Raw genomic sequence first — 26,482 nt, forward strand, 5'->3', positions numbered from 1 at the left:
TTATCATCAAATGTGAAATTGACTAAGTTGTGATTAAAGAAAAGGTTGATTTAGAAGTTCACTAATAAAAACAAGGATAGAACTTCAAAGAATCAGTATAGGTAAAAATTTCCCAAGAGATGGCCACAAAGATAAACTATTTAATTAGGTGATGAATACAAAATAATGAGGATGGAAACCTAATTGGATATTATGTTGGTAAAGCTGGCAAAGTCAGTGCAAGGAAACAGCTTTTCTAGGTGATTAATATATTAATAGGGACTCAAAAAATTGGAAGTAGCTTAATATTGGTAAAGTGATTTAGAAGCAAAATCAACTTTACTGGAAGATAATTAAAAAATTTAAAAGTAGGTCAATATAGGTAAAACTTATCAACATGCATTCAGAAAGGGAAATCAGCATACCAGGTCTATTAAGACAACAAATATTTGAATTAACCTCAATATTTTTAAAACTTAACTTGCATTCAGGGAGAAATCAGCATTACCAGGATTAGAGTATTGAGAGCAGTTTTGGGCCTCTCATCTTAGAAAGGACATTCTGAAACCGGAAAGGTTTCAAAGGAGCTTCACAAAAATGATTCCAGGATTGAAAGGCTGTGGAGCGTTTGATGGCTTTGGGCCTGTACTCACAGGAATTCAGAAGAATGGGGCGGGGGCGGGGAAGAACCGACCTCATTGAAACCTATTGAATGTTGGAAGGCTTGGACAGAGTGGATGTGGAAAGGATGTGTCCTATGGTGGGAGAATCCAAGACCAGAGGAGGCAGCCTCAGAATAGAGGGACATCCATTTAAAACAGAGATACAGTGGAATTTCTTTAGCCAGAGTAGTGAATCTGTGGAATTTGTTGCCACAGGTTGCTCTGGAGGTCAAGTCATTGAGTATATTTGAGGCAGAGGTTGATACATCCTTGATTGTTCAGAGCATGAAAGGATATGGGGCAAAGGTAGGAGATTGGGGCTGAGAAAAAAAAGTATCACGATGAAATGGCCTAATTCTGCTCCTATAATCTTATAGTTTAAGACTCAAAAAGTAGCTCAATATAGTTAAAACTTACCAACTTACATCCAGAAAATCAACTAATTTAGGAAATGAACAGGGTGGGTAAGGGTAAAATGACCCAACTTTGGTAGGGTTGGTGAAGAGGAGAAACTGGAGGTGTTTGCAAAGGGGAAGGTTAAAGTGAACAAACTTTCTAACAGTTGATGTAAAGAGAAGAAACTGAAGGTGTTTGAGGAGTGGAGGGTTAAAAAGAACCAATTTGGTAGAATTGGTGTAAGGATAAACTGGAGGTGTTTGAGGAGCTGGAGGGTTAAAATGGCCCAACTTTAGTGGAGGAGAAACTGGAGGTGTTTGAAGAGTGAAAAGATAAATAAAACGTGAAGAAGATGGAAAAAGGCAGGGAATGTCAGTGGAGACGGGGGTAGAGTGGTCAAGTTGGCCAAGTTTGGAGCTCTTGGCTCCATTGATGCCCTGGGCGCGCGCGGTGCACGCTGGGATTGTCGCCCCGCCGCCGCCATTTTGTCAGTCCCACAGACCGACGGCCCTTTTGTCTGTGTCGGACCCCACTCGCTCGTCTTCGGGCTCTCCCTCCGACAAAGGTAAGCTTTCCCTCGGCCCCGGTCTGCCCGCTTCGCGCCTGGACCCTCCGCTTACCTCTCGCGCCCCACCTCTGCCGCTTTTTAGGACTCTGACTCTGCCCCGGAGGGGGGAACTGTCGAGAAAATTCCAGAAGATGCGAGAGAGAGGAGGGAAAAATCGCCTCGTTCGAATAAAAACAAGAGGCCTTCGGTGACTGGAAGATGGGGGGTGTGAATAAATAAGCTAAACTGGTAGGAAAATAGCCTGAATTGGCGCGGGATACATCTTCGGTAACTTTAAAGCGCCTCTTGTGCTGTTTCTGAGGTGAACGGATAGTTATTTAAGGGCCCTGTGGTTTTTATTCGCCGTTTCTTCCCCCTTGACATGGCTTCGCTTTCGCGGCGCCTTCATGTTTCTCGTCCTCGCCTGCGCGCCGGCCAACCGAACTTGAGAAGGAAAACAAACCGTGCCCCACCCCCAACTTGCGACTATTCCCCGCCCCCTTTCTTCTCCCATTGGCTCCTGCGCCTTCGCTGTCCCTGCGCCGGTTGGACGGAGCAATCTGTCCGTTAGCACTGCTCGGTCCGATTGGAAAAGCAGCGCCGTCAATTAATGGAAAGTGCGTGCGCACGCGCGATGTCGCTGTGTACCATGGGAGTTGTAGTGCTATATCTGCGGGACGGTCATTACGCGCAGGCGCCGATACTGCTGTGTTTTCTGGGAGTTGTAGTTTGCGTTTGGTCTGCGAAATTTGGGAAGCGCTTCAAAGAACTACAAATTGGATTTAGCTGTCATGAGTAATTCCTGCCCCTATTTGAATTAGCAACAATAAATAAGTAATACAATGTTATTATTAGCTTGTTATTTCATTAGGTCATGTTATTTTGATTATGCATTTTGATATCATTATGGAAATGTATACGATCATTCAGTGCGATTGGAAAAACATGACGTGGTTGAAACAACACACATCAAAGTTGCTGGTGAACGCAGCAGGCCAGGCAGCATCTCTAGGAAGAGGTACAGTCGACGTTTCAGGCCGAGACCCTTCGTCAGGACTAACTGAAGGAAGAGTTAGTAAGGGATTTGAAAGTGGGAGAGGGAGGGGGCGTTCACCAGCAACTTTGATGTGTGTTGCTTGAATTTCCAGCATCTGCAGAATTCCTGTTGTTTACGTGGTTGAAACTGTGGAATTAGTCCTCTAAGAGCCGAATGAATGATTTTTGCACCCGAGAGTCCTGTAAACAAATCAATCTTTTCCAGCAGACGTGTTGGAGTGACATGTGCCAAGTTTGCATGCCCTTTCTTACCAGTTTCGCAAATTGTTTGTAAACTACGGTCAGAGAACGTGTCCTCAAACCATTTACCTCAGATGAGACTTTTTATGCCTGATGCAAGTCAGCGAAATTCAGTAGGTTTCCAAAACTGGGCTGCAAATATAAATTTAAATATAATTAACATTGTTGTGCATTTAAACCCTGTTGTATGTTATTAAAACGCGGGTTCATCAGTATACATCATTAGATGTTTCTACTGCGTTTGGATCAGTCTGATAGTAGTAAACCCTTCATTTGTTGGGACTCCCCATTTTGAAACCTTTACAGTCTTTTCCTGAACCGGAAGGTTTTTTTCAACGCTCCACTTGATTAATTGACTGATTTTGCCTTAATTCCCATTAGTTTTACAAGTGTGTATTGTAAGCATTGTACATTATACACTGTAAGCAATGCAAGAGAGGATATCAATTTTAGGAAATAGTTCTGTCATATTTTTCTTCATATCACACCCGGAATGTCGCAAAGGTTTTTTTTGTGTGTGTCTATTAGACACCGAAAAGACAAACTAAACCAGTGTTTACTAAAAAGGGCAAACTCTTTGCTCAACATCACAAATACTGAACAAATTAACCATTGCCAGCGAGTCAAAGGAGTGGTTTTCATTCCAGTGACCCAGGGCGCCGTCTACTGGTTGATCCTTCAATTGTTGAATCTGACACGATACAAGTTTCGCAATTTTCCATTTAAAGTTTTGTTTTAACCGATGAGCCACCCTTAACCCAGATTTATAAATCTCGAGTTAGTTCCACTTTCATGTCGCAGTTTCTTCCGACAACGTTGATACTTTCTCAACCTGCCCGGGAGTTTTGATCTCGTCCTAATCAAGTTGCCTATTTGCTTTCCTCCGTCACAGCAACTTGCGTGAAAGCTCTTCGAAATGGCTCGTACAAAGCAGACAGCTCGCAAATCCACTGGAGGCAAGGCCCCCCGGAAGCAGCTTGCGACCAAAGCCGCCCGCAAGAGCGCGCCTTCCACTGGTGGAGTCAAGAAACCACATCGTTACAGGCAGGTCCTTGCATTCTTTCCGGATCTTATGCAAATACAACGATTAGATTATGAATATGGACGTGGTAAAGATCAGCCACCTCTCTCAGACCTTCATACGGATATCAGAATCAGGTTTAATATCACTGGCATGTGTGGTGAAATGTGTTTACTTTGTTGCAGCAGTACAGTGCAATACATGACAACTATAAAAAAAACGGAATTATAGTATATATGTGTTAAATAAAAAAAGTATTCATGGGTTCAGTGTCCATTCAGAAATCAGGTGGCAGAGGGGAAGAAGCTGTTCCTGAATCGCTGAGTGTGTGTCTTCAGGCTCCTGTACCTCCTTCCTGATGGTAGCAATGAGAAGAGGGTGAAGGGGGCCATTAATGATGGATGCTGCTTTTCTGCGGCATCTCTACTTGAAGATGTCCTGGATGCCAGGGAGGCTAGTACCCATGATGGAGCTGACTGAGTTTACAACTCTGCAGCTTACTACAATCCAATGCAGCAGCCCACCGCCACCCTTCCCCCATTCCAGACGGTGATGCCGCCAGCGAGAATGGCCTCCATTGTACATCTTCAGAAATTTTCATGTGTTTTAGGTGACAAACCAAATCTCCTCAAACTCCTAATGAAATATAGCCACCATCTTGCCTTCTTTGTAGCTGCATCAATATGTTGGGACCAGGTTAGGTCCTCAGAGATATTGACACCCAGGGACTTGAAATTGCTCACTCTTTCCATGTCTGATCCATCTATAAGGACTGGTGTGTGTTTCCTCATCTTACCCTTTCTGAAGTCCATAATTGCCTCTTTGGTCTTGTAATGTTAAGGGAGTAACATTAGGGCACTAACTATAACTTTAAACTTAGATGCATGGATTGTCAGATTATCACCTTCCCTTTTTTTAGATGTTTATGTGTTCAGTGTTGTGTCTGCTTCTGAATGCTAGATCCACAAATCGTCAGCATTCTTTAGTGCAGCAAGTGGAGGATAGGGAGGCACAATAATGTAGTTAGCATACCATTTCATCAGCGGGGTCAATGTAAGGAATTTATATGTAAAGAGTTTGTATGTTCTCCCCGTGACTGCATAGGACTCCTCTGGGTGTTCAAGTTTCCACCCACAGTACAAATATGTACGGTCAGGGTTTGTAAGTTGTGGGTGTGCTATGTTGGTGACACTTGGTGGGCTGCATCCAGCACATCCTTGAATCTGTGTTGGTCATTGATGCAGATGACACATTTCATTGTGTGTTTTGATGTACATGTAAGAGATAAAGCTAATCTTAATCTCTTCTCTGCACTGGGTGATTTGTGACCTATTGTGAGTTCCATTCAGGCATTGAAACTTGGTGGGAAGGCACAGTGTCACTTTGTCACCAAGCCAGTAAATATTGTCAGACTTGGAGAGGTCAGAGTGCCCAGAGTTACTACTAGAACTACACTATGCTAGAGACGATAGGGCCAGCACTGGGTATCCGAGTATGAATCATTTCAGCAAAAATGCTCTATCAGTAATACTGATTCACTGGTCCAGTGATTTGATTTACTCGCCTTTGATTCAAACAGAAATTGGAACCTGACTTTAAAATTCCCTGTGGGAATTCTGCCACCATTTTTTAAAAAACTAATATGATTTCATCGTTGGAAAATCTTTCAGGATTCCTTTTAGTTTATTGTTTTCTGTTCTCTTTCTCCCTCATTAGTGAGAGACAGCCTGTTCAGATGTCAAGGTGTTGGAATGGACAGTAGTTTTTGATGGACTATAGATCATGGTCTCTTTGGGGGCTTTGCTATTGCTTGCATGGTGGGGGGAGGACTGATGTTTTTTGCTGGAACAGATGGGGAGGGGAAGTTGATGCTTCGCTGCTGCTTGCGCATGGCAGGGGAGGAGGGCTTTGGGGGTCTATAGTTTTTTGTCATTCATTCTTTGGGTTTTTTCCTCTGGATCTCTATGAAGAGTAAGGATTTCAAGTTGTATACTATATACTTTCCCTGTCATTAAATTGAACCATTGTTGGATTATGGTACCAGGACACTGGTGATCTTTTGATTTTGATGAGTGTTAGTGGCTAATTGACCAACAGGTCACAGCTCATGTCTAAACCGCTAAAGGCTGACTTCCTACAGTTGCCTTATGATTAGCAATAGGAGTCCTGGCTAACCTGAGCTGTCGTAAAACCCTCCATGTCTGTTAGATCCCCACCTAGCTATTCTAATGCACAGAGTCAGGAAAAGCTGCAGAGGCTTGAAAGCTCAGCCAGCTTCATAGTGTGCACTGCCTCCTCACCGTCAAGGACATCTTCAAAAGGCATTGCCTCAAGAAGGAAGGTCCATCATTAGGGACCTCCACCACCCAAGACATGCCCTCTTCTCATTGCTACTGTCACAGGAGCCTGAAGATTCACACTCGGTGTTTTAGGAACAGCTTTTTCCCCTTCACTGAATGGACGATTAACCCATGAACACTACCTCACCATTTCTCTTTTTTGCCTACTTTTTGCACTACTTACTCAATATATGACCTGGCTGGTGACGTAGTGGCATCAGCGTTAGACTTCCGGACGAAAGGTCCTGAGTTCGAATCCAGCCGGCTCCCCTGCACGCTTTCCATCCGTGCTGGGTTACGAGCTGGTGATCTCTTTGGAAAGTCACCCGGCAGAAGGCAATGGCAAACCACTGCAGTAACTTGCCTGGTACGTGGTTCCCCACTACGCCAGAGAGGCGTCCGCTAACTGGAGAAACTCCGGGTGCAACGTGCCTTTCCTTTTTTCACTCAATATGTATCTCTTATCATTTATAGTTTTTTATATATGCAATGTACTGTTGCTGCAAAACAATATGTTTCACAAATATGCCAATGATATTAATCCTGATTCTGATTCTAATACATTGCTGGCCAGTCTGTCACTTTCCCATGAATAAATCTATTATCAATTATCTAAGAAAGGAAGTGCTGGCACTGGAAGAAGTCCAGAGGAGGTTCATGAGAATGATCCCGGGAATGAAAGGGTTAATGTGTGAGGAGCTTTTGATGGTTCTGGGCCTGTATTACTGAAGTTTATAGGAGTGAAGGGGGCGTGTCTTTGAAACTTGGTAAATATTGAAAGGCTTAGATAGAGTGGATGTGGAGAGGATGTTTCCTATAGGGGGTGAGTCTAGGACCAGAGGACGCGGCCTCAGAATACAAGGACATTCTTTTAGAACAGAGTAAGGGGGATTTTTTTTTAGCCAGAGAGTGGAATTCATTGCTATAGACGGCTGCAGAGGCCACGTTCTGGGTATATTTCAGGCAGTTAATTGATTCTTGATCAGAAACATAGAAAATTTACAGCACATTACTTTGGCTCACAATGTTGTGCCGACCATGTAACCTACTCTAGAATCTGCCTGGATTTTCCCAGCCGCATAGCCCTCTATTTTTTTAAGCTCCATGTACCTATTTAAGAGTCTCTTAAGAGACCTTATTGTATCTGCCTCCACCACCATTGTTGGCAGTGCATTCCACACACCCACCACTCTCTTTGAGGATTCAGAGTAGATCAAAGAAATACAATAGAATCAATGAAAACTTGCACACAAAGCCTGACAAACAACCAAAATATGTTTAAGTAACAATATAAATATTCTGATGAAGAGTTGCAAACTCAAAATGTTTGCTGTTCTTTTTACTCTAGAAGCTATTTGAGCTGGTGAGATTTTCCAGCATTTTCTATTAGCAACATGCAAAAAATGTTAGAGGAACTCAGCAGGTCTGGGAGCATCTGTGGAAATCAATAAAGAATGGATGTTTCAGGCTGGTACCCTTCTTCAGGGCTGGAAAGAAAGAAGGCAGAATAAAGAGGTGGACGGGGGAGAGAGGGAAAGGAGAATAGCTGGACGGTGGTAGGTGAAGTCAGGTGGGTGGGAAAGGTAAAAGGAATCCGCTAGGAGAGGACAGTGTCCACAAGAGAAAAGGAAGAAGGAGGGGCATCAAGCAGAGGTGATAGGCGGGTGACAAAAAGAGGTAAGAGGCCAGAGTGCAAGTAGAAGAGAGAAGGGATAGGATTAGTAAGAGCGTCAAAGGTTATGGGGCGAAGGCAGGAGAGTGGGGTTGAGAGGGATGATAAATCAGCCCTGATGGAATGGTGGAGCAGACTCATTGGGCCACATGGCCTAATTCTGCTCCTATGTCTATGGTATAAAAAGTGAGCTCTTTCAAAACTTTGCTACCTGTGTTCTAAGTCACTTCAGGTCACTTTCACCCATGAGTCAAGAGTGAGTAGATGAATGTTGGCTCCCAGGAAAACAACATTTCAGTTTTGTATTGGATCTCTTCTCCAATTCTCTCCAACCATTCTCCTTTATCATAACTCCCAACCATTGAGCGCATCACAAGAAACACTGTCGCAGGAAAGCAGCATCCATCATCAGGAATCCCTACCATCAGCTCTCTTCTTACTGCTGCCATCAGGAAAGATGTACAGGAGCCTTAGAACCCACACCAGGTTCAGGAACAATTATTACCCCTCAACCATCAGGGTCTTGAACCAGAGTGGATAACTTCACTCACCCCATTATTAAAATGTTCCCATAGCACAATGGACTGGAATTGAAGGACTCTTCGTCTCCTGTTCTCATTATTGATTGCTTCTTTATTTATTATTGTCCTTTCTTGTTTTTGTCTTTGTTGTCTTCTACACTCTAGCTGAACACCCTTGTTAGGCGGTCTTTCATTGATTCTGTTAGGGTTATTATTCTATAGATTTGTTGAGTATTGCCACAAGAAAATGAATCTCAGGGTTGTATGGTAAAGTAAGGAAATTTACTTTGAGCTTTGTTTTTTTTTAACTTCATCCTGCTTTGCAACTGCTCCTTCAAATCTGGCTTCAAAGTAAATTTATTATCAAAGTACATATATGTCACCATTTACAGCCCTGAGATTTATTTGCTTACGGGCATACACAGTAAATCAAAGAAACACAATAGAATCAATGAAAGACCACAGCCAACAGGACAGACAAAGGAGCAAATACAAAATGAAAGAAATAATTATAAATAAGCAATAAACAATAATTTTTATTATTTATTTTTAATATTTAAAATTTAATATTTACTATTGATTTGTAATCCAGGGAGTGTGAAGTGCAGAATCAAATATCGCTGTGATGATTGTACGCTCTAGTATCAATTGTTTGGTGACTATAAAGTATAAATATTGAGAACATGAGATGAAGATTCCATGAAAGTGAATCCACTGGATGTGGGAACAATTCAGTGATTTTAACCCCTGTACGATTGTTGATTGTGCTCTCAACTGCTCAGTTGAAACTACAGGGAGAATTTTGTTGCACTGGAGAGGTTGCAGAAGAAATTCAGGATGTTGTTGTCTACTTAGGAGGACTTGAGTTGTGAGTCATAGAAAAGTACAGCACGGAAACAGGCCCATTGGCCCATCTAGTCCATGCTGAACTATTTAAATTACCTACTCCCATTGACCTGCACCCAGACCTCAGCCCTTCATAACCCTAAAATCCATGCACCTATCCAGACTTCTCTTAAACGTTGAAATTGAGCTTGTATGCATCACTTGTGCTAGCAACTCGTTCCACATTCTTACCACCCTCTGAGTGAAGAAGTTTCCACTCATGTTCCCCTTAAACTTTTCACCTTTCACCCTTAACTCATGACCTCTAGTTGTAGTCCCACCCAACCTCAGTAGAAAAAGCCTGCTTGCATTTACCCTATCTCATAGTCATAGTCATACTTTATTGATCCCGGGGGAAATTGGTTTTCGTTACAGTTGCACCATAAATAATAAATAGTAATAAACCCATAAATAATTAAATAGTAATATGCAAATTACGCCAGGAAATAAGTCCAGGACCAGCCTAGTGGCTCAGGGTGTCTGACCCTCCAAGGGAAGAGTTGTAAGGTTTGATGGCCACAGGCAGGAATGACTTCCTATGATGCTCTGTGTTGCATCTCGGTGGAATGAGTCTCTGGCTGAATGTACTCCTGTGCCCAACTAGTATATTATGTAGTGGATGGGAGACATTGTCCAAGGTGGCATGCAACTTAGACAGCATCCTCTTTTCAGACACCACTGTCAGAGAGTCCAGTTCCATCCCCACAACGTCACTGGCCTTATGAATGAGTTTGTTGATTCTGTTGGTGTCTGCTACCCTCAGCTTGTTGCCCCAGCACACAACAGCAAACATGATAGCACTGGCCACCACAGACTCGTAGAACATCCTCAGCATCGTCCGGCAGATGTTAAAGGACCTCAGTCTCCTCAGGAGATAGAGACGGCACTGACCCTTCTTGTAGACAGCCTCAGTGTTCTTTGACCAGTCCAGTTTATTGTCAATTCGTATCCCCAGGTATTTGTAATCCTCCACTATGTCCACACTGATCTATACCCCTCATGATTTTGTATAGCTCTATCAAATCTCCCCTCAATCTTCTACATTCCAAGGAATAAAGTCACAGCAACATCCTTTTCTCTGCATTCTTTCAACCTTGTTTTTATCTTTCCTGTAGGTCGGTGCCCAAAACTGCAGTTACCCTTTAGAGGAGAGAGAGTGAGATATATATATATATCTCAATCAACAATATATATATTTATATTGAGTGATGGATTGGATAAGTAGGTGCTGTTGGCCTTGGAGCAAAGGAGGACAAATAGTGGAGACATAGGAAAGGCAAATGAGATTAGTGTAGATGGGCAAAATGGTGGAAGTGGAAATGGTTAGGCAGATGGGCCCATTTCTGTGCTTTGTGTACCAACTTCTTCACGCTTCAATCCCACAAACCATTCAAAGTTTAAAAATTTGAAGGAAATTTGTTTTCAAAGTTTTCTTGCGTGCATTCACAGTAGAATAAAGAAACAATAGAATCAATGAAAAGCTGCACACAGGACTGACGGAACAACTAATTTGCAAATACAAAAACAAACAATAATAAATAAATGCATTAATGAATTAATGCCACAAAATGAGTTGTCAGGTCCTTGAAAGTGAGTCTGTCGGTTGTGGAGTCAGTTCAGAGTTGGGGTGAGTGAAGTTATCCACGCTGGTTCAGGAGCCTAATGGTTGAAGGGTAATAACTGTTCCTGAACCTGCTGGAGTGGGACTCGAGGCTCCTGCACCTTCTTCCTGATGGCAGCAGCAAGAAGAGAGCATGGCCTGAATGGTAGGTGTCCTACATGATGGATGCTGCTTTCTTGTGGTAGCACTTCATGTAGATGTGCTCAATACTGGGGAGTGTTAGCTCTTTGACCAAGATTCCGGCCATCTGTCTTAAATTTCCTCATGTGCCTTGTCATTTTTTAAAATGAAAATCTTGTGAATTGTTGTGGGTTGTTGTTGCTGTTAACATTACTCTCTCTATGAATCCTCGTTGATAGTCTTTGGAATATGTCGTGAAATGTGGTGTTTTGTGGCAGCAGTACAGTGCAATACATAAAACACTATAAATTACAATATGTAATATTTTTTTTATATATTTAAATTAATTAAGAAGTGCAAAAAGAGGGGGGAAAATAGGGAGGTAGTGTACATAGATTCATAGTCCATTCAGAAATTGATGATGGAGGAGAAGAAGCTGTTCCTAAAACATTTAGTGTGTGTCTCTTCGGGTTCCTTTACCTTGCCCTGATGGTAGTGACAAGAAGAGAGCATGTCTTGGGTAATGGAGGCCCTTAATGATGGTGGCCACCTTTTTGAAGCAGCTCCTTTTGTAGAACACAAAACAGTATAAGCACAGCAGCAGGCTGTTCGGCCCACAATGTTTGTGTCTACCAGTTAAAAAGCAAATCAAAAACATCCAAACACTAATATCTCCTACCTTCACAATGTCCATATCCCTCCCATCTTTCATGTGTTTATCTCTTAAAAGCCTTTAATATATTTGACACTACCACCATACCAGGCAGTGTATTCCAGGCATTCATGACTCTAAGTAACAAAACTTACCCCTCACGTCCCTCTTGAACCTACCCACTCACACATTCAATGCATGCACTCTGATATTAGACATTTCAACACTGGGGAAAAAGGGTAGACAGGGAGTATCTAACTATGCCTCTCATAAACCAGCATTCAACACCATAATTCCATCCAGGCTCGACAGGAAGCTCAAAGACCTCGGCCTTGACCCTGCCTTGTGCAACTAGATCCTGGACTTCCTGTCAGATTGCCGGCAGGTGCTAAGAGTGGGCTCCCTCACCTCCACCCCTCTGACTCGCAACACAGGAACCCCTCAGGGCTGTGTACTAAGTCCCCTCCTTTACTCCCTGTATACCCATGACTGTGTCGCCACCCACAGCTCTAATCTGCTAATTAAATTTGCCGACGACACTACATTGATTGGCCTAATCTCAAACAGTAATGAGGTGGCCTACAGGGAAGAAGTCATCACCCTGACACAGTGGTGTCACGAAAACAACCTCTCCCTCAATTTCGCAAAAACAAAGGAGCTGGTTGTGGATTACAGGAGGAATGGAGACAGGCTAACCCCGTTGACATCAATGGACCTGGGGTTTAGAGGGTAAACAGCTTTAAGTTCCTCGGCACCCACATCACCATGGTCTGTACGCACCAGCTATGTGGTGTAAAAGGCACAACAACACCTCTTTCACCTCAGATGTTCAAGGAAGTGTGGTATGGGCCCCTAAATCCTAAGAACTTTCTAAAGGGGCATAATTAAGAGCATCCTGACTGGCTGCATCACTGCCTGGTATGGGAATTGTACCACCCTTAATTGCAGGACTCTGCAGAGAGTGGTGCAGACAGCCCAGCGCATCTGTAGTTGTGAACTTCCCATGATTCAGGACGTTTAGAAAGACAGGTGTGTAAAAAGGGCCCAAAAAATCATTGAGGACCTGAGTCACACCAATCACCATCTATTCCAGCTGCCACCATCCGGGAAACGGTACCGCTGCATAAAAGCCAGGACCAGCAGACTCTGGGACAGCTTCTTCCACCAGACCATCAGACTGATTAATTCACGCTGCTTAGAGTGTATTCCTTTGTTACATTGACTGTTCTATTTATTGTAAATTAGCATAAATTACTATGATTTCACATTTAGACGGAGACGTAACGTAAACATTTTTACTCTTTGTGTATATGAAGGATGTAAGAAATTCAATTCAACCTCTATCATCTCTCCTTAGCCTCCGCAAGAGAAAACAGTCCAGGTTTATCCAGCCTCTTGTGATAGCACATGCCCTCTTAACCAGGCACTTCCTGGTGAACCTCTTCTGCACCATCTCCAAAGCCTCAACATCCATCCTGTAGTCGAGCAAGCAGAGCTGTACGCAGTACTTCAGATGTGACCTAACAAGAGTTCCAACATAACCTCTTGACTTTTGAACTCAGTGCCTCGACTAAAGCAAGCATTCCATAAGCTGCCTTAGCCACCCTATCAACCTGTGTAAGAGCTATGAACTTGGATCCACCTGTACATCCGTCCTATAGTGAGGTGACCAGAACTGAACACAGTATTTCAAGTAGGGTCTAACTAAGGTCTCCTATAGCTTTAACATTACCTCACTGCCCTTAAATTCATCCCATGGTTGATGAAGGCCATCACACAATATGCCTTCTTAACAACACTGCCATCCTACGCAGCAGCTTTGAGTGTCCTTTGGAGACAGAACCCAAGATCTTGCTAACCTCCATGCTGCCAAGAGTCTTACCATTAATATGATATTCTGTCTTCAAATTTGACCTACTGAAATGAACTACTTCACACTTACCTGGGTTGAACTCCATCTGCCACTTCTCAGCCCAGTACAGCATCCTATCAATGTCCCACTGTAACCTCTGACAACCCTCCAGACTATCCACGATACCCTCAGCCTTTGTGTCATCAGCAAACTTACTAACCCACCTGCCTACTTCGTCCAGGTCATTTATAAAAATCACAAAGAGGAGGGGTCCTAGAACAGATCCCTGCAGAACGCCACTGGTCACTGACCTCCATGTAGAATGCGAAACATCTACAACCACCCTTTGCCTGCTGTGGCAAGCCAATTCTGGATCCATAAAGCAAGGTCTCCTTGGATCCCACGCCTCCTTACTTTCTGAATGAGCCTTGCATGATATACTACATCCACTACTCTACTTTCATCAGTGTGTTTTGTTACATCCTCAAAGAATTCAGTCAGGCTCTTAAGGCCTTGACAAAGCCATGCTGACTATCCCTAATCAGATTATGTCTCTCCAAATGCTCATAAGTTTTGCCTCTCAGGATCTTCTCCAACAACTTGTCCACCATTGAAGTGAGACTCAGTGGTCTATAATTTCCTGAGTTACCTCTACTCCCTTTCTTGAACAAGGGAACAACATTTGCAACCTTCCATTTCCTCTGGTACTTCTCTCATCCCTATTGATGATGCAAAGATCATCACCAGAGGCTCAGCAATGTTTTGCCTCACTTCCCACCGTAGCCTGGGGTATATCTTGTCCGGTCCTGGTGACTTATCTAACTTAATACCTTTCAAAAGCTCCAGCACTTCCTCTTTCTTAATGTCTATACGCTCAAGCGCTTTATTCCACTGTAAGTCATCCCCACAATTGCCAAGGTCCTTTTCACTGGTGAATACTAAAGTATTCATTAAGTACCTACTTGGTCCTATTCTCACATACTTGTACAATGCCTTGGGGTTTTCTTCTAGCTTTCCTAATTTCATTTTTAAGCTCCTTCCTGGCACCCTTGTAATTTTCTAGAGCTCTAACATTACCTAGTTTTTTGAATTTTTCGTAAGCTTTTCTTTTCTTCATAACTAAATTTTCTACCTCCTTTGTACATCATAGTTCTTTTACCTTACCATTCTTTTCTTGCATCAATGGAACATACCTATGCAGAATGCCATGCAAATTGTCCCTGAACATTTGTTACATTTCTGCCGTGCATTTTCCTGAGAGCATCTGCTCTCAATTTATGTTCCCAAGTTCTTGCCTAATAGCATCATATTTCCCTCTACCCTAATTAAATGTTTTCGCAAATTGTCTGCTCCTAACCCTCTCCAGCATTATGATAGGAGATAGGGTTGTAATCACTACCTCCAAAATGCTCTCCCATCGAGAGATATGACACTTGTCCAGGTTTATTTTCCAATACTGGATCAAGTACAGCCTCTCCTCTAGCTGGCTTATCTACATACTGCTTTAGGAAACGATCCTGAACACACCTAACAAACTCCATCCCATCTAAACCCCTTTCCAGTCAATATTAGTAAAGTTAAAATCACCCATCGCAACAACCCAATTATTATTGCACCGTTCCAGAATCTGTTCCTTGATGCCTCTGTTACTATTGGAGGGTCTGTAAAAAAAAAAACACCCAGTACAGTGATTACCCCCGTCCTGTTTCTGACTGCCACTTACGATGACTCAGTAGACAATCACTCCATGACTTCCTCCTTTTCTGCAGCCCTGATACAATCCCTGATTAGCGATGACATAACCCCATCTCTTTTGTCTTTCTCCCTGCCCTTTTTGAAACATCTAAAGCCCGGCACACTCAGCAGCCATTTCTGCCCCTGAGTCATCCAAGTCTCTGTAATGGCCACAACTCATTGTTCCATGAATTGATCCACACTTGATCCGAAGTTCATCCACCTTGTTTATGATACTCCTTGCCTTAAAATAGATACATCTCAAACCATCTAGCTCTACTTGTGTGCCAACGGTCCCATCCTCTACCTCTTCACTTTCAAAGGAACAGTATGATCTCAGTCAACACACACAAAATGCTGGTGGAATGCAGCTGGCCAGGCAGCATCTCTAGGAAGAAGTACAGTCGACAATTCAGGTTGAGACCCTTTGTCAGGACTAATGGAAAAAAGAGATAGTAAGAGATTTGAAAGTGGGGAGGGGGAGGGGGAGACCTGAAATGATAGGAGAAGACAGGAGGGAGAGGGATAAAGCCAAGAGCTGGGAAGTTGATTTGCAAAAGGGATACAAGGCTGGAGAAGGGCAACAACACCTTCTGTTCTGTCTGTCTGGGTAGCCTCCAACCTGATGGCATGAACATTGATTTTTCTAACTGCCGTTAATGTCCCTCCTCCCCTTCTTACCCCATCCCTAATTTTTTTTCTTCTTTTCTCTCTTTCCCTCTCACAATAATTCCTTGCCTGTTCTCCATCTTCCTCTGGTGCTCCCCTCCCCCTTTCCTTCTTCCAAGGCCTTCCGTCTTATGATACTCCCCCTTCTCCAGCCTTGTATCCCTTTTGTAAATCAATTTCCCAGCTCTTGGCTTCATCCCTCCCCCTCCTGTCTCCTCCTATCATTTCGGGTCTCCCCCTCCCCCTCCCACTTTCTAATCTCTTACTATCTCTTTTCTCTGTTAGAACTGACGATGGGTCTCAACCCGAATTGTCGACTGTACTTCTTCCTATAGATGCTGCCTGGCCTGCTGCATTCCACCAGCATTTTGTGTGTGTTGCTTAAACTTCAGCATCTGCAGATTTTCTGGTGTTTGAGTATGGTCTCAGTGTTGGGAATTGTTGCAGAAGTTTTAGTTATTAATTTTTTATTTAGAGACACAGTGCAAAGCAGGCCCTTGTGGCGCAATGAGCTTTCTGTCGCCCGGCAACTCACTGATTTGACCCAAGCCTAATCACGGGACAGTTTAACTTATGACCTATTAACCTACTAACCGGTACGTTTCTGGACTGCGGGAGGAAACCGGAGCACCCAGAGGAAACCCACATGCTTCATGGGGAGGACGTACAAACTTTCTAACACAGGATGCTGGAATTGAACTCCGAACTCCAATACCTGAACTGTAATAGTATCGTGCTAACCACTACACTACCGGTTTTCTTTTTTGCTTGAAAATTTGTTGGATTAGTTCCACAAGCTGGTTGTCTTTTCATGTTGTTAAGTAGCTGCAGCCAACTCAAAGTTCAAAGTACATATATGTCATCATGTACAACCCTGAGATTCTTTTTTGCAGACATTCACTGCAGAACAAAGAAATATAATAGAATCAGTGAAAAACTACACGCAAAGACTGACAAGCAACCAATGTGCAAAAGAAGACAAACTACAAATACAAAAAAAAGTAAATAAATAATACTGAGAACATGAATTGTAAAGTCATTGAAAATGAATCCCTAGGTTGTGATCAGTGATCAGTCCAGTGTTGTGGTGGGTAAAGTTATCCAGCAATATTTCAGCAATAGGTCATTGCTCATGACTAATCTGCTAGAGACCAACTTCTGCCTCGATTCATTGTCCAACCATGTATATCCATCTTCCTCAGAGCACCTGATGAAGCAAAGTTTTTGTAAAATCAAAAAGGACCTGTTGGAGTTTTTAAAATTCTCGATATTATGCAAGCCATTCTGTCAGCAGAAGAACTATTTAGGCTAACTCCACTTTACAGCTCTCAATTTCTTTCCTTGTACGTATAAAGTGTTCATGCAGGGATCTTTAATCCTCAGGTGAAAACATTATCCTCTAATCCTTCTATGAGTGATGTTAGTCTGTGCCCCCAATTATTGACCTCAGAACATTTCTCTTTGCAAATTTCAAAGTGAATTTATTTTCAAAGTACACGTATGTCACCATATACAACCCTGAGATTCATTTTCTTGTGGGCATATGCAGTAAATCCAAATAACAGAATAGGATTTTTGAAAGTTAAGTCCATAAATTGTAGGAACAGTTCAATAATGGGGTAAGTGAAGTTATTCGCAGTGCTTCAAAAGGCTAATGGTTGAGGGTTAATAATTGTTCCTGAACCTGGTGGTGTGAATCCCAAGGCATCTGTACCTTCTTCCTGATGGTAGCTGTGTGCAAAGATCAGAGTCTGGCTGTTGGGGGTCCTTGAGGATGGAAGCTGCTTTCCTGCAACAGCACTCTGCTTAGATGTGCCCAGCGGTGAGGAGGGCTTTACCCTTGATGGACTGGGTTGTATCCATTACTTTTTATAGGATTTTCCGTTCAAGGGATTTGGTGTTTCCATACCAGGCGGTGATGCAACCAATCAATATACTCTCCACTGTACATCTATGGAATTTTGTCGAAGTTTTAGTTGCCTTGCTGAAGCTTCATTAACTTAAGGAAGTAGAGGTGCTACCATGCTTTCTTTCTAATTGCACTTATGTGTTGGGCCCAGGACAGGTCCTCTGAAATGATAACACCGAGGAATTTAAAGTTGCTGACCCTCTCCACCTCTGATCCCCTGATGAGGACTGGTTCGTGGACCACCAGTTTCTTCCTTCTGAAGTCAATAATCAGCTCCTTGGTCTTGGAGACATTGAGTAGGAAGTTGTTGTGGCACCACTCAACCATATTTTCAATGTCCTCTATGCTAATTTGTCACCACCGTTGATTCGGACCACAACAGTGGTGTCATCAGCAAACCTGAATATGGCATTGGAGCAGTGTTTAGTCACACAGTAGAGCGAGTAGAACAGGGGTCTAAGCACACTACCTTGTGGTACACTTGTGCTGATGAAGATCATGGAGAAGAACTGATTGTCTTGATATGTAGCCTTGGTTGGTATTCTGTGTCTCACGTCCTCCTGTTTCTTTACGCTGTTTAGACAAATAATGATGGGTTTCCATATTTCTAGATGACGTAGGAGGCCATTCCACTAATTGAGTTGATGGCAGTTCACAGGACAACCCTGTTCCCTTAGTAAATTCCTCCTCATAGATCTATCCCTCACTTATGTGCTATGGATAATCTGCAGTGGCGAGTTACTTCGCAACTTGCATGTCTTTGCGATGTGAGAGGAAACCGGAGCAACCAGAAGAAACCCGTGCAGTCGATAAGACATAGGAGCAGAATTAGGCCATTTGGCTCATCGAGTCTGCTCTGCTAGTCCATCATGGCTGATTTATTATTCCTCTCAATCCCATTCTCCTGCCTTTTCCCCATAACCTTTGACACCTTTACTAATCAAGAAGCTATCAACCTCCACTTTAAATGTATCCAATGACTTGGCTTCCACAGCCATCTGTGGCAACGAATTCCAGATTCACCACCCTCTGGCTAAAGAAATCCTTCCTCATCTCTGTTCAGGTCAGAGCCTGTGAAATTATAACACCACCTTTGACACACAGTGAGGACAGGCTCATGGACCTCTGGTTTCCTCCTCCTCAAGGCTACAGTCAGTTCTTTGGTTTTGCTGACATTGAGTGAGAGATTGTAATTGTGGCCACCACTCAGCCAGATGTTTCAGTCTCTCTGCTATATGTTGATTTGTCACCAATTTTGACAGTGACAGTGGTGTCATCAGCAAACTGAAATATGGCATTGGAGCTGTGCTTAGCCAAGTGTAAAGAGAGTAGAGCAGGAGGCTAAACACACAGCCTTGTGATGCATCTGTGCTGATGGAGATGTTGTTGCCAATCTAAACTGACTGGGGTCTGCAAGAGAGGAAATCGAAGATCCAGTTGCACAGGTACTGAGGCCAAGGTCATGAAGCTTATTGATTAGTTTTCACAATTTTCAAAATCAAAAGTTGATGTAGAGGCAGTATAGAAGTAGTTTTTGGTTGGTTTTGTATATGTTAAGGAAATGTGAATGATTTTAAAGCTGTTGCTAAGTGTCTGCTCAAGTTGATGGGTTGATTAATTTCCAGAATAAATTCTTAATAGAAGTCCATGCCAAAATCAGCTTGGAAACTGCAGAACAAAGCTCTAAAATTCATCTTGCCTTTACAGGGCTTCCCAACCGGGGGTCCAAGGACCCCTTGCTTAAAGGTACTGGTCGATGGCATAAAAAAGGTTGGGAACCCCTGCTCTAAAAGCTGCTGAGGCCAGTTATATACTGTGGGAGACTCTTCATGGGTAAAAATACAATGGATTGCTGAACTAATACAGCTGGGAAAGGGACCAGGAATCATCCAGTTGAATGCCAGTGCAGAATTATGATGATCAGTAGCCATTAGTTCTGAACTTTTGGACAAGTTGAATGTTTTTCTTGTCGACAGAATGTCCATACAAATCTTTTAAAGTTAATAGGTAATTTCTTTTTCAACTAGGCCTGGGACTGTGGCTTTGCGTGAAATCCGGCGATACCAGAAGTCCACAGAGTTGCTGATCAGGAAGCTTCCTTTCCAGCGTCTAGTGCGTGAAATCGCACAGGACTTCAAAACTGACCTGAGGTTCCAGAGTGCTGCCATTGGGGCTCTGCAGGTGAGCTCTTCAACTCAGTGTCCCATCCTTCTCTGCTGTACTGTCTGCTTCCATGCGTATTCTTGCTGTCCCAGTCTGAAAATCTTTCCCTTTGAATTGCACGTTATGGACACTTAGCCACCCTGCAGACTGCCTTTTTCAAAATCTCCCTTCTGAAACCGCCTTAGGGCTACTAAAACAAAAACTTCACAACAACTTAAAATTTTCTTCACCTAGGCAGTTAATCTGATCAATCATTTTAGTTAGGGCCCTCCCCGCCCCCTCTATATATTACCTCAGTTGCTGTGCTGTAGACACTTTAAACCAGCTTTTATGATGCTGCTTATACTAAATATATGCTGGTACACGTAAATGTATATGGTCAATAGAGTTGATCCTTGAGGTAGGGACCCAGGTGTGATCCCTCAGCTTTGCAGAGTGACTCTAAATTTCTAAATCAGGGGTTCCCAACCTGGGGTTCACGGACTCCTCGGTTAATGGTAGGGGTTCGTGGCATAAACAAAGGTTAGAACCCCTGTTCTAAATGGGTGCATGTTGGGTAAAGTTACCCCAGGTCCCTTTGCTTCATGTCAAAATACTCAAAGGAAAGTTCAAGCATGAGGACAGGATTGGGATTAATTGTAGTCAAGTAGTTTACCAACATTTATTGAACCCAAATACAAAGATTCCTACTTTGACCTCAACGGATGGGAAGATTAGCATGTACTATCCTAATTTACAAATTGGGGGAAAAAATTACTGCAGATGCTGGAAATGTGAAGTAACAAACAGAAATCTGTTTGTTTGTTTATTTATTGATTGAGATACGGCGCAGAATAGACCCTTCTAGCCCTTTGAGCCATGCCACCCAGCAATTCCCCGATTTAATCCTAGTCTAATCACAGGACAATTTAGAATGATCAATTAACCTACTGACCGGTACGTCCTTGTGGGAGGAAACTGGAGCACCCGGAAGAAACCCATGCGGTCACGGGGAGAACGTACAAGCTCCTTAGTAGTAGTGGCAGGTATTGAGCCCAGGTTGCTGGTACTGTAAAGCATTGTGCTAATCACTTCGCTGCTATGCCGGAACCATTAAACAAGTTGTGCTGCTTCTGTAGAAAGAAAAGTAGAGATAATGTTTTATGTCAGTCTTTCATTAGAACTGGGAAAGTTAGAAATGAATACACAGTTGACGTCTTGGGATGCTTGTTTAGTCTGTTCCATAGATGCTGCATGAAATGCTGTTCCTCTAGCATTTTATGTGTTTGGCGCTGGATTTCCAGCATCTGCAGAATCTCTTGAGTAAAAATGTTCCAGGCCTAAGAATGGGGTGAATTTGATGGGCCACGTGATCTTTTAGCTCATTATTATGAGTTAGATATATTAAGACATTGGAGTAGAACTTGGCCATTTGGCCCATCAAGTCTGCTCCACCATTTAATCATGGCTGTTACTTTTTTTTTCTCCTTCCTCAACCCCACTCCCTGTAACCTTTGATGTCGTGTCCAATCAGGAACCTATCAAGCTCTGCCTTAAATATACCCAATAACCTGGCCTCCACAGCTGCCTTTGGTAATAATTTCTACAAATTCACCACCCTCTCACTAAAGAAATTTCTTCGCATCTCTGTTTTAAATGGACGCCCCTCTATCCTGAGGCTGCGCCCTTTTGTCTAGACCTCCGCTCCATGGGAAACATCCTTTCCACATCTACTCTGCCCAGGCCTTCCAATATTTGAAAGGTTTCAATGAGATCCCCCCTCATCCTTCTAAATTTGGCAAGTACAGACCCAGACCCAAATGTTCCTCGTATGATGACCCTTTCATTTCCAGAATCATGCTTATGAACCTCCTCTGAACCCTTTCCAATGCCAGCTTATCTTTGCTTAGATGAGGAGCCCATAACTGTTCATGATATCCAAGGTGAGGCCTCACCAGTGCCTTATAACACCTCAGCATCACAACTCCGCTCTTATATTTTAGACCTCTTGAAATGAATGCTAACATTGCACTCTACCTGCAAGTTAACCTTTAGAGTATTCTGCACAAGGACTCACAAGTCCCTTTGCATCTCAGATTTTTGGTTTTTCTCCCCGTTTAGAAAATAGTCTGCACATTTATTTCTACCATGACCATGTGTATTCCAACATTGTATTTCATTTGCCACTTTCTTGCCCATTCTTCTAAGCTGTCTAAATCCTTCTGCAGCCTACCTGTTTCCTCAACACTACCTGCCCCTCCACCAATCTTCATATCATCTGTAAACTTGGCAACAAAGCCATCTATTTCATCATCTAAGAACTTCATATTTATTACCCATCCTTAGCTACACTGAGGTATTGTTGAATCCTGATACTTTAGTGATCCAAAGATCAAGAATGAGGCATAAAACTTGTTGCCTATAGCCATTTTATTAAATTTACAAGAATAGGAAATGAATGAGAGAGGTGAAAAGACAAAGGGAAAAAGCAGTTGTGGTCATCTCATACAAAAATTCTGGTAATAGTTTACTTTCTGCCCATTACACTGCTGTCATTTAGGGCAGCAGTGAAAGTCCTGCATCTCGGGTGATGGTCAGGGCTTCCTTCAGCATGTCAGTAGCTTCCTCTCGGTTTTCACTACTGTCAGTCACGCATGTCCCGGGTGGAGACTCAGGAATACTGTCACACTCAGATGTTGGAAGAACTCTTCACTGCTGTTTCTGAAACAGTTTTGTTTGACCAGTCAGGGTTGTTAGCCCTGAGCTGCGGGACTGACTGATGGACCACTCTTGGTCTGGGCCTCTACCCTTTGACTTCTTTACCAAGAGCCAAAGGATAAAGCCCTGACTCCAGCCAACATCGCTCTCTGGGTCATTGAGGCACGCAAGCCTTCAAACCACGACAAGGTTGTGGTCCTCTTGGAGGCCCAGTGATAACAATTAACCTGTAAAATAGCGAGATTCAAGTGGTGTGACACCTGCTACTGAAAACTAAAGTTTCTAGAAAAATACAGAAGCAACTGTACTGTAATTGCTGGAAAATTCATTGAACAGTTACATGTATATAGGTGATTATATAAAATTACGACAAACATAGGTAGGTCTACACCCCAATCCAACAGTATTAAGAGGTAACTATCCAGTGTGTGATCATGTCACACACAGTTTGGAAGATTCCTTTTTAAATAAAATAATGGATCAATTGCAGGGTTGTCTTGTAATTGTATTTGCTCCCAGATCTCTCTTTTGGTTTTAAGTGTTTTGTGAATACTTGTTCAAAAATTCAAAGTAAAATTTATTATCAAACTACATATTCAGGGGTGTATATGTAGTTTGTGAACCCTGTAGAATTTTCTCTATTTCTGCATAAGTATGACCTAAAGTGTGATCAAATCTTCACGTTAAGTCCTAAAATTAGATAAAGAGAACCAATTAAATAAATAACACAAAAAACATTACATTTGACCACACCTGGAGTATTGTGTGCAGTTTTGGTCCCCTAATCTGTGGAAAGACATCTTTGCCATAGAGGGAGTACAAAGAAGGTTCACCAGATTGATTCCTGGGATGGCAGGACTTTCATATGAAGAAAGACTGGATGAACTGGGCTTGTACTCGTTGGAATTTAGAAGATTGAGGGGGGATCTGATTGAAACGTATAAAATCCTAAAGGGATTGGACAGGCTAGATGCAGGAAGATTGTTCCCGATGTTGGGGGAGTCCAGAACGAGGGGTCACAGTTTGAGGATAGAGGGGAAGCCTTTTAGGACCGAGATTAGGAAAAACTTCTTCACACAGAGAGTGGTGAATCTGTGGAATTCTCTGCCACAGGAAACAGTTGAGGCCAGTTCATTGGCTATATTTAAGAGGGAGTTAGATATGGCCCTTGTGGCTACGGGGGTCAGGGGGTATGGAGGGAAGGCTGGGGCGGGGTTCTGAGTTGGATGATCAGCCATGATCATAATAAATGGCGGTGCAGGCTCGAAGGGCCGAATGGCCTACTCCTGCACCTATTTTCTATGTTTCTATTTGTTTATTTCTTGAGAAAAATGATCCCATATTACTTGTATTTGTTGGGAAAAAGTGTGAACCTCTGTGGTAACACACACAAAATGCTGAAGGAACTCAGCAGACCAGGCAGCATTTATAGGTAAGAGTACAGTCGACATTTCGGGCTAAGACCCTTCAGCAGGACTGGAGGGTGAAAAAGCTGAAGTGGGGGAAGGTTAGAGGGAAACATAGGATGATGAGTGAAACCGGGAAAGGGAGGGATGAAGTAAAGAGCTGGGAATTTGATTGGTGAAAGAGATATAGGGCTGGAGAAGGAGGAATCTAATAGGAAAAGCCAGAAGGCCATGGAGGAGCACCAGAGGGAGGCAATGGGCAGGCAAGGAGTTGAGGTGAGAGAGGAAAAAAGGGATAGGGGATGGTGAAGGAGAGTATGGGGCAATTACTGGAAGTTCGAGAAATTGATGTTCATGCGATCAGGTTGGAGACTACCTAGGTGGAATATAAGGTGTTCTTCCTCTAACCTGAGTGTGGGCTCATCGTGACAGTGGAGGAGGCCATGGATTGACATATTGGAATGGGAAGTGGAATTAAAATGGAGACCCTGCTTCTTTTGGCGGACAGAGCATGGGTGCTCAGTGAAGCAGTCTCCCAATCTATGTTGGGTCTTGTCGATATACAGGAGGCCACACCAGGAGCGCCGGATACAGTATATAACCCCAACAAACTCACAGGTGAAGTGGCGCCTCACCTGGAAGGACTGTTTGGAACCCTGATGGTAGTGGGGGGGGGGGGTGTAGGGGCAGGTGTAGCATTTGTTCCGCTTGCAAGGATAAGTGCCAGGAGGGAGACCAGTAGGGAGGGAACCTCTGTGGTAATGTCTTTTACAAAAGCTGGTTGGTACCTGGTGGTGTGTGGTCACTATTGTCATACCCCCTCTTATAAAAGTTCAAAGTAAATGTTATTATCAAAGTACATCTATGTCACTATATTTAAAGGCATCTGTTAGTTTGCGAGACCATGGATCTGCGCCTGGAAAGTCTTCACTCTGCAGGGCGCAGGCCTGGGCAAGGTTGTATGGAAGACCGGCAGTTGCCCATGCTGCAAGTCTCCCCTCTCCACGACACCAATGTTGTCCAAGGGAAGGGCATTAGGACCCATACAGCTTGGCACCGGTGTCGTCGCAGAGTAATGTGTGGTTAAGTGCCTTGCTCAAGGACACAACACGTTCCCTCGGTTGGGGCTCGAACTCACGACCTTCAGATCACTATATACTATCCTAAGATTCATTTTTCTGCGGCCATACTCAGCAAATCTAAGGAATAGTAACTATAACAATCGATGAAAGATCAACCAGAGTGCAGAAGACAACAAACTGTGCAAATGCAAATACAAATAAATAGCAATAAATAACAAGAACATGAGATAACAAAATAAAGAGTTCTTAAAAGTGACTTTTTTGATTGTAGGAACATTTCAATAGATGGGGCAAGTGAGCATAGTTATCCCCTTTTGTTCAAGAGTCTGGTGGTTGAGGGGTAGTAACTGTTCTTGAACCTGGTGGTGTGGGTCCTGAGGCTCTTGTACCTTCTACCTGATGGCAGCCATTGAGAAGAGAGCATGGCCTGGGTGGTGAGGATCTCTGATGATGGTGTACTGAATTAAGTCGTGTGTGTATAATTGTGGGTGGAGCTGTGGGGCTGGTTAGAGGGGTTAAACCATGTGATTAAAAGCAACAGAGCATCTACTTTCCTCTCTTTGTCTCTGCAGGAAGCCAGTGAGGCATACCTGGTTGGTCTGTTTGAGGACACCAACCTGTGTGCTATCCATGCCAAACGCGTTACCATTATGCCGAAGGACATACAGCTGGCCCGCCGTATCCGAGGGGAGCGTGCTTAAAAACGAAAGAGACAAAAAGAAAAATCATGTTTTACCGTGGGTCTTCTGTATTATTAGTAAAGGCTATCTTTTTTTTTTCCTTATTCATAGTAGGCTACATCATCTGAGCATATAATCTTGATTGTTTCAAAAAAAGAGGTTTAGGTCTCCTGTATTTGTATGTCCCAAAAAAACTTTGTTGAAATGTTAACTAACTTTCAGTGGTGTTTTTTGTAAAATTTGTTTTTCATACCAGCAAGCAATTAAAAAAAGGGAGAATTTATACAATACAAGGTTTTGTAACAAAACCCAATTTACAACTCAGTACAGTGGGCAGGGAAGCACACGGACCTGCTTTCTATTAGCAATCTGTAAGATATTCATACAGATCACTATGCATTTTTGTGTGTGTTTTTTTCACTTATATTTGATAATTCTGCATTCTAGGGATAGGCATAATGATTTTTTTTTCCTGTTTCAATATTATGTGTCACAAAATGTTTGATTTTGATCTTTGTAATTTCAAAATTTTCCCATGAAAAATAATATTAAATAGATACAGAAAAAGAAGTCCAGGAT

General features: G+C 42.9%; 1 protein-coding gene across 1 annotated transcript; it reads left to right on the forward strand.

The window, feature by feature from the left end:
* The first annotated feature begins 1,475 nt into the window (after positions 1 to 1,475).
* h3f3c (H3 histone, family 3C) lies at positions 1,476 to 26,482 on the forward strand. Its single transcript, XM_063063502.1, has 4 exons — positions 1,476 to 1,602; positions 3,773 to 3,924; positions 19,903 to 20,056; positions 25,796 to 26,482. The coding sequence occupies exons 2-4, from the start codon at positions 3,797 to 3,799 to the stop codon at positions 25,922 to 25,924; spliced, it is 411 nt and encodes a 136-aa protein (XP_062919572.1). The 5' UTR covers positions 1,476 to 1,602; positions 3,773 to 3,796; the 3' UTR covers positions 25,925 to 26,482.

The sequence above is a fragment of the Mobula hypostoma genome, chromosome 12 (genome assembly GCF_963921235.1).
Source record: "Mobula hypostoma chromosome 12, sMobHyp1.1, whole genome shotgun sequence".
Classification (NCBI taxonomy): Eukaryota; Metazoa; Chordata; class Chondrichthyes; order Myliobatiformes; family Myliobatidae; genus Mobula; species Mobula hypostoma.

What these genes read in the sequence shown, in the direction of transcription:
- h3f3c (XM_063063502.1), top strand. Translation starts at nt 3,797, where the DNA reads ATGGCTCGTACAAAGCAGACAGCTCGCAAATCCACTGGAGGCAAGGCC. An exon ending in AAGAAACCACATCGTTACAG is followed by an intron (nt 3,925 to 19,902) that starts GCAGGTCCTTGC and finishes TTTTTCAACTAG; the next exon opens with GCCTGGGACTGTGGCTTTGC. An exon ending in CTGCCATTGGGGCTCTGCAG is followed by an intron (nt 20,057 to 25,795) that starts GTGAGCTCTTCA and finishes TTGTCTCTGCAG; the next exon opens with GAAGCCAGTGAGGCATACCT.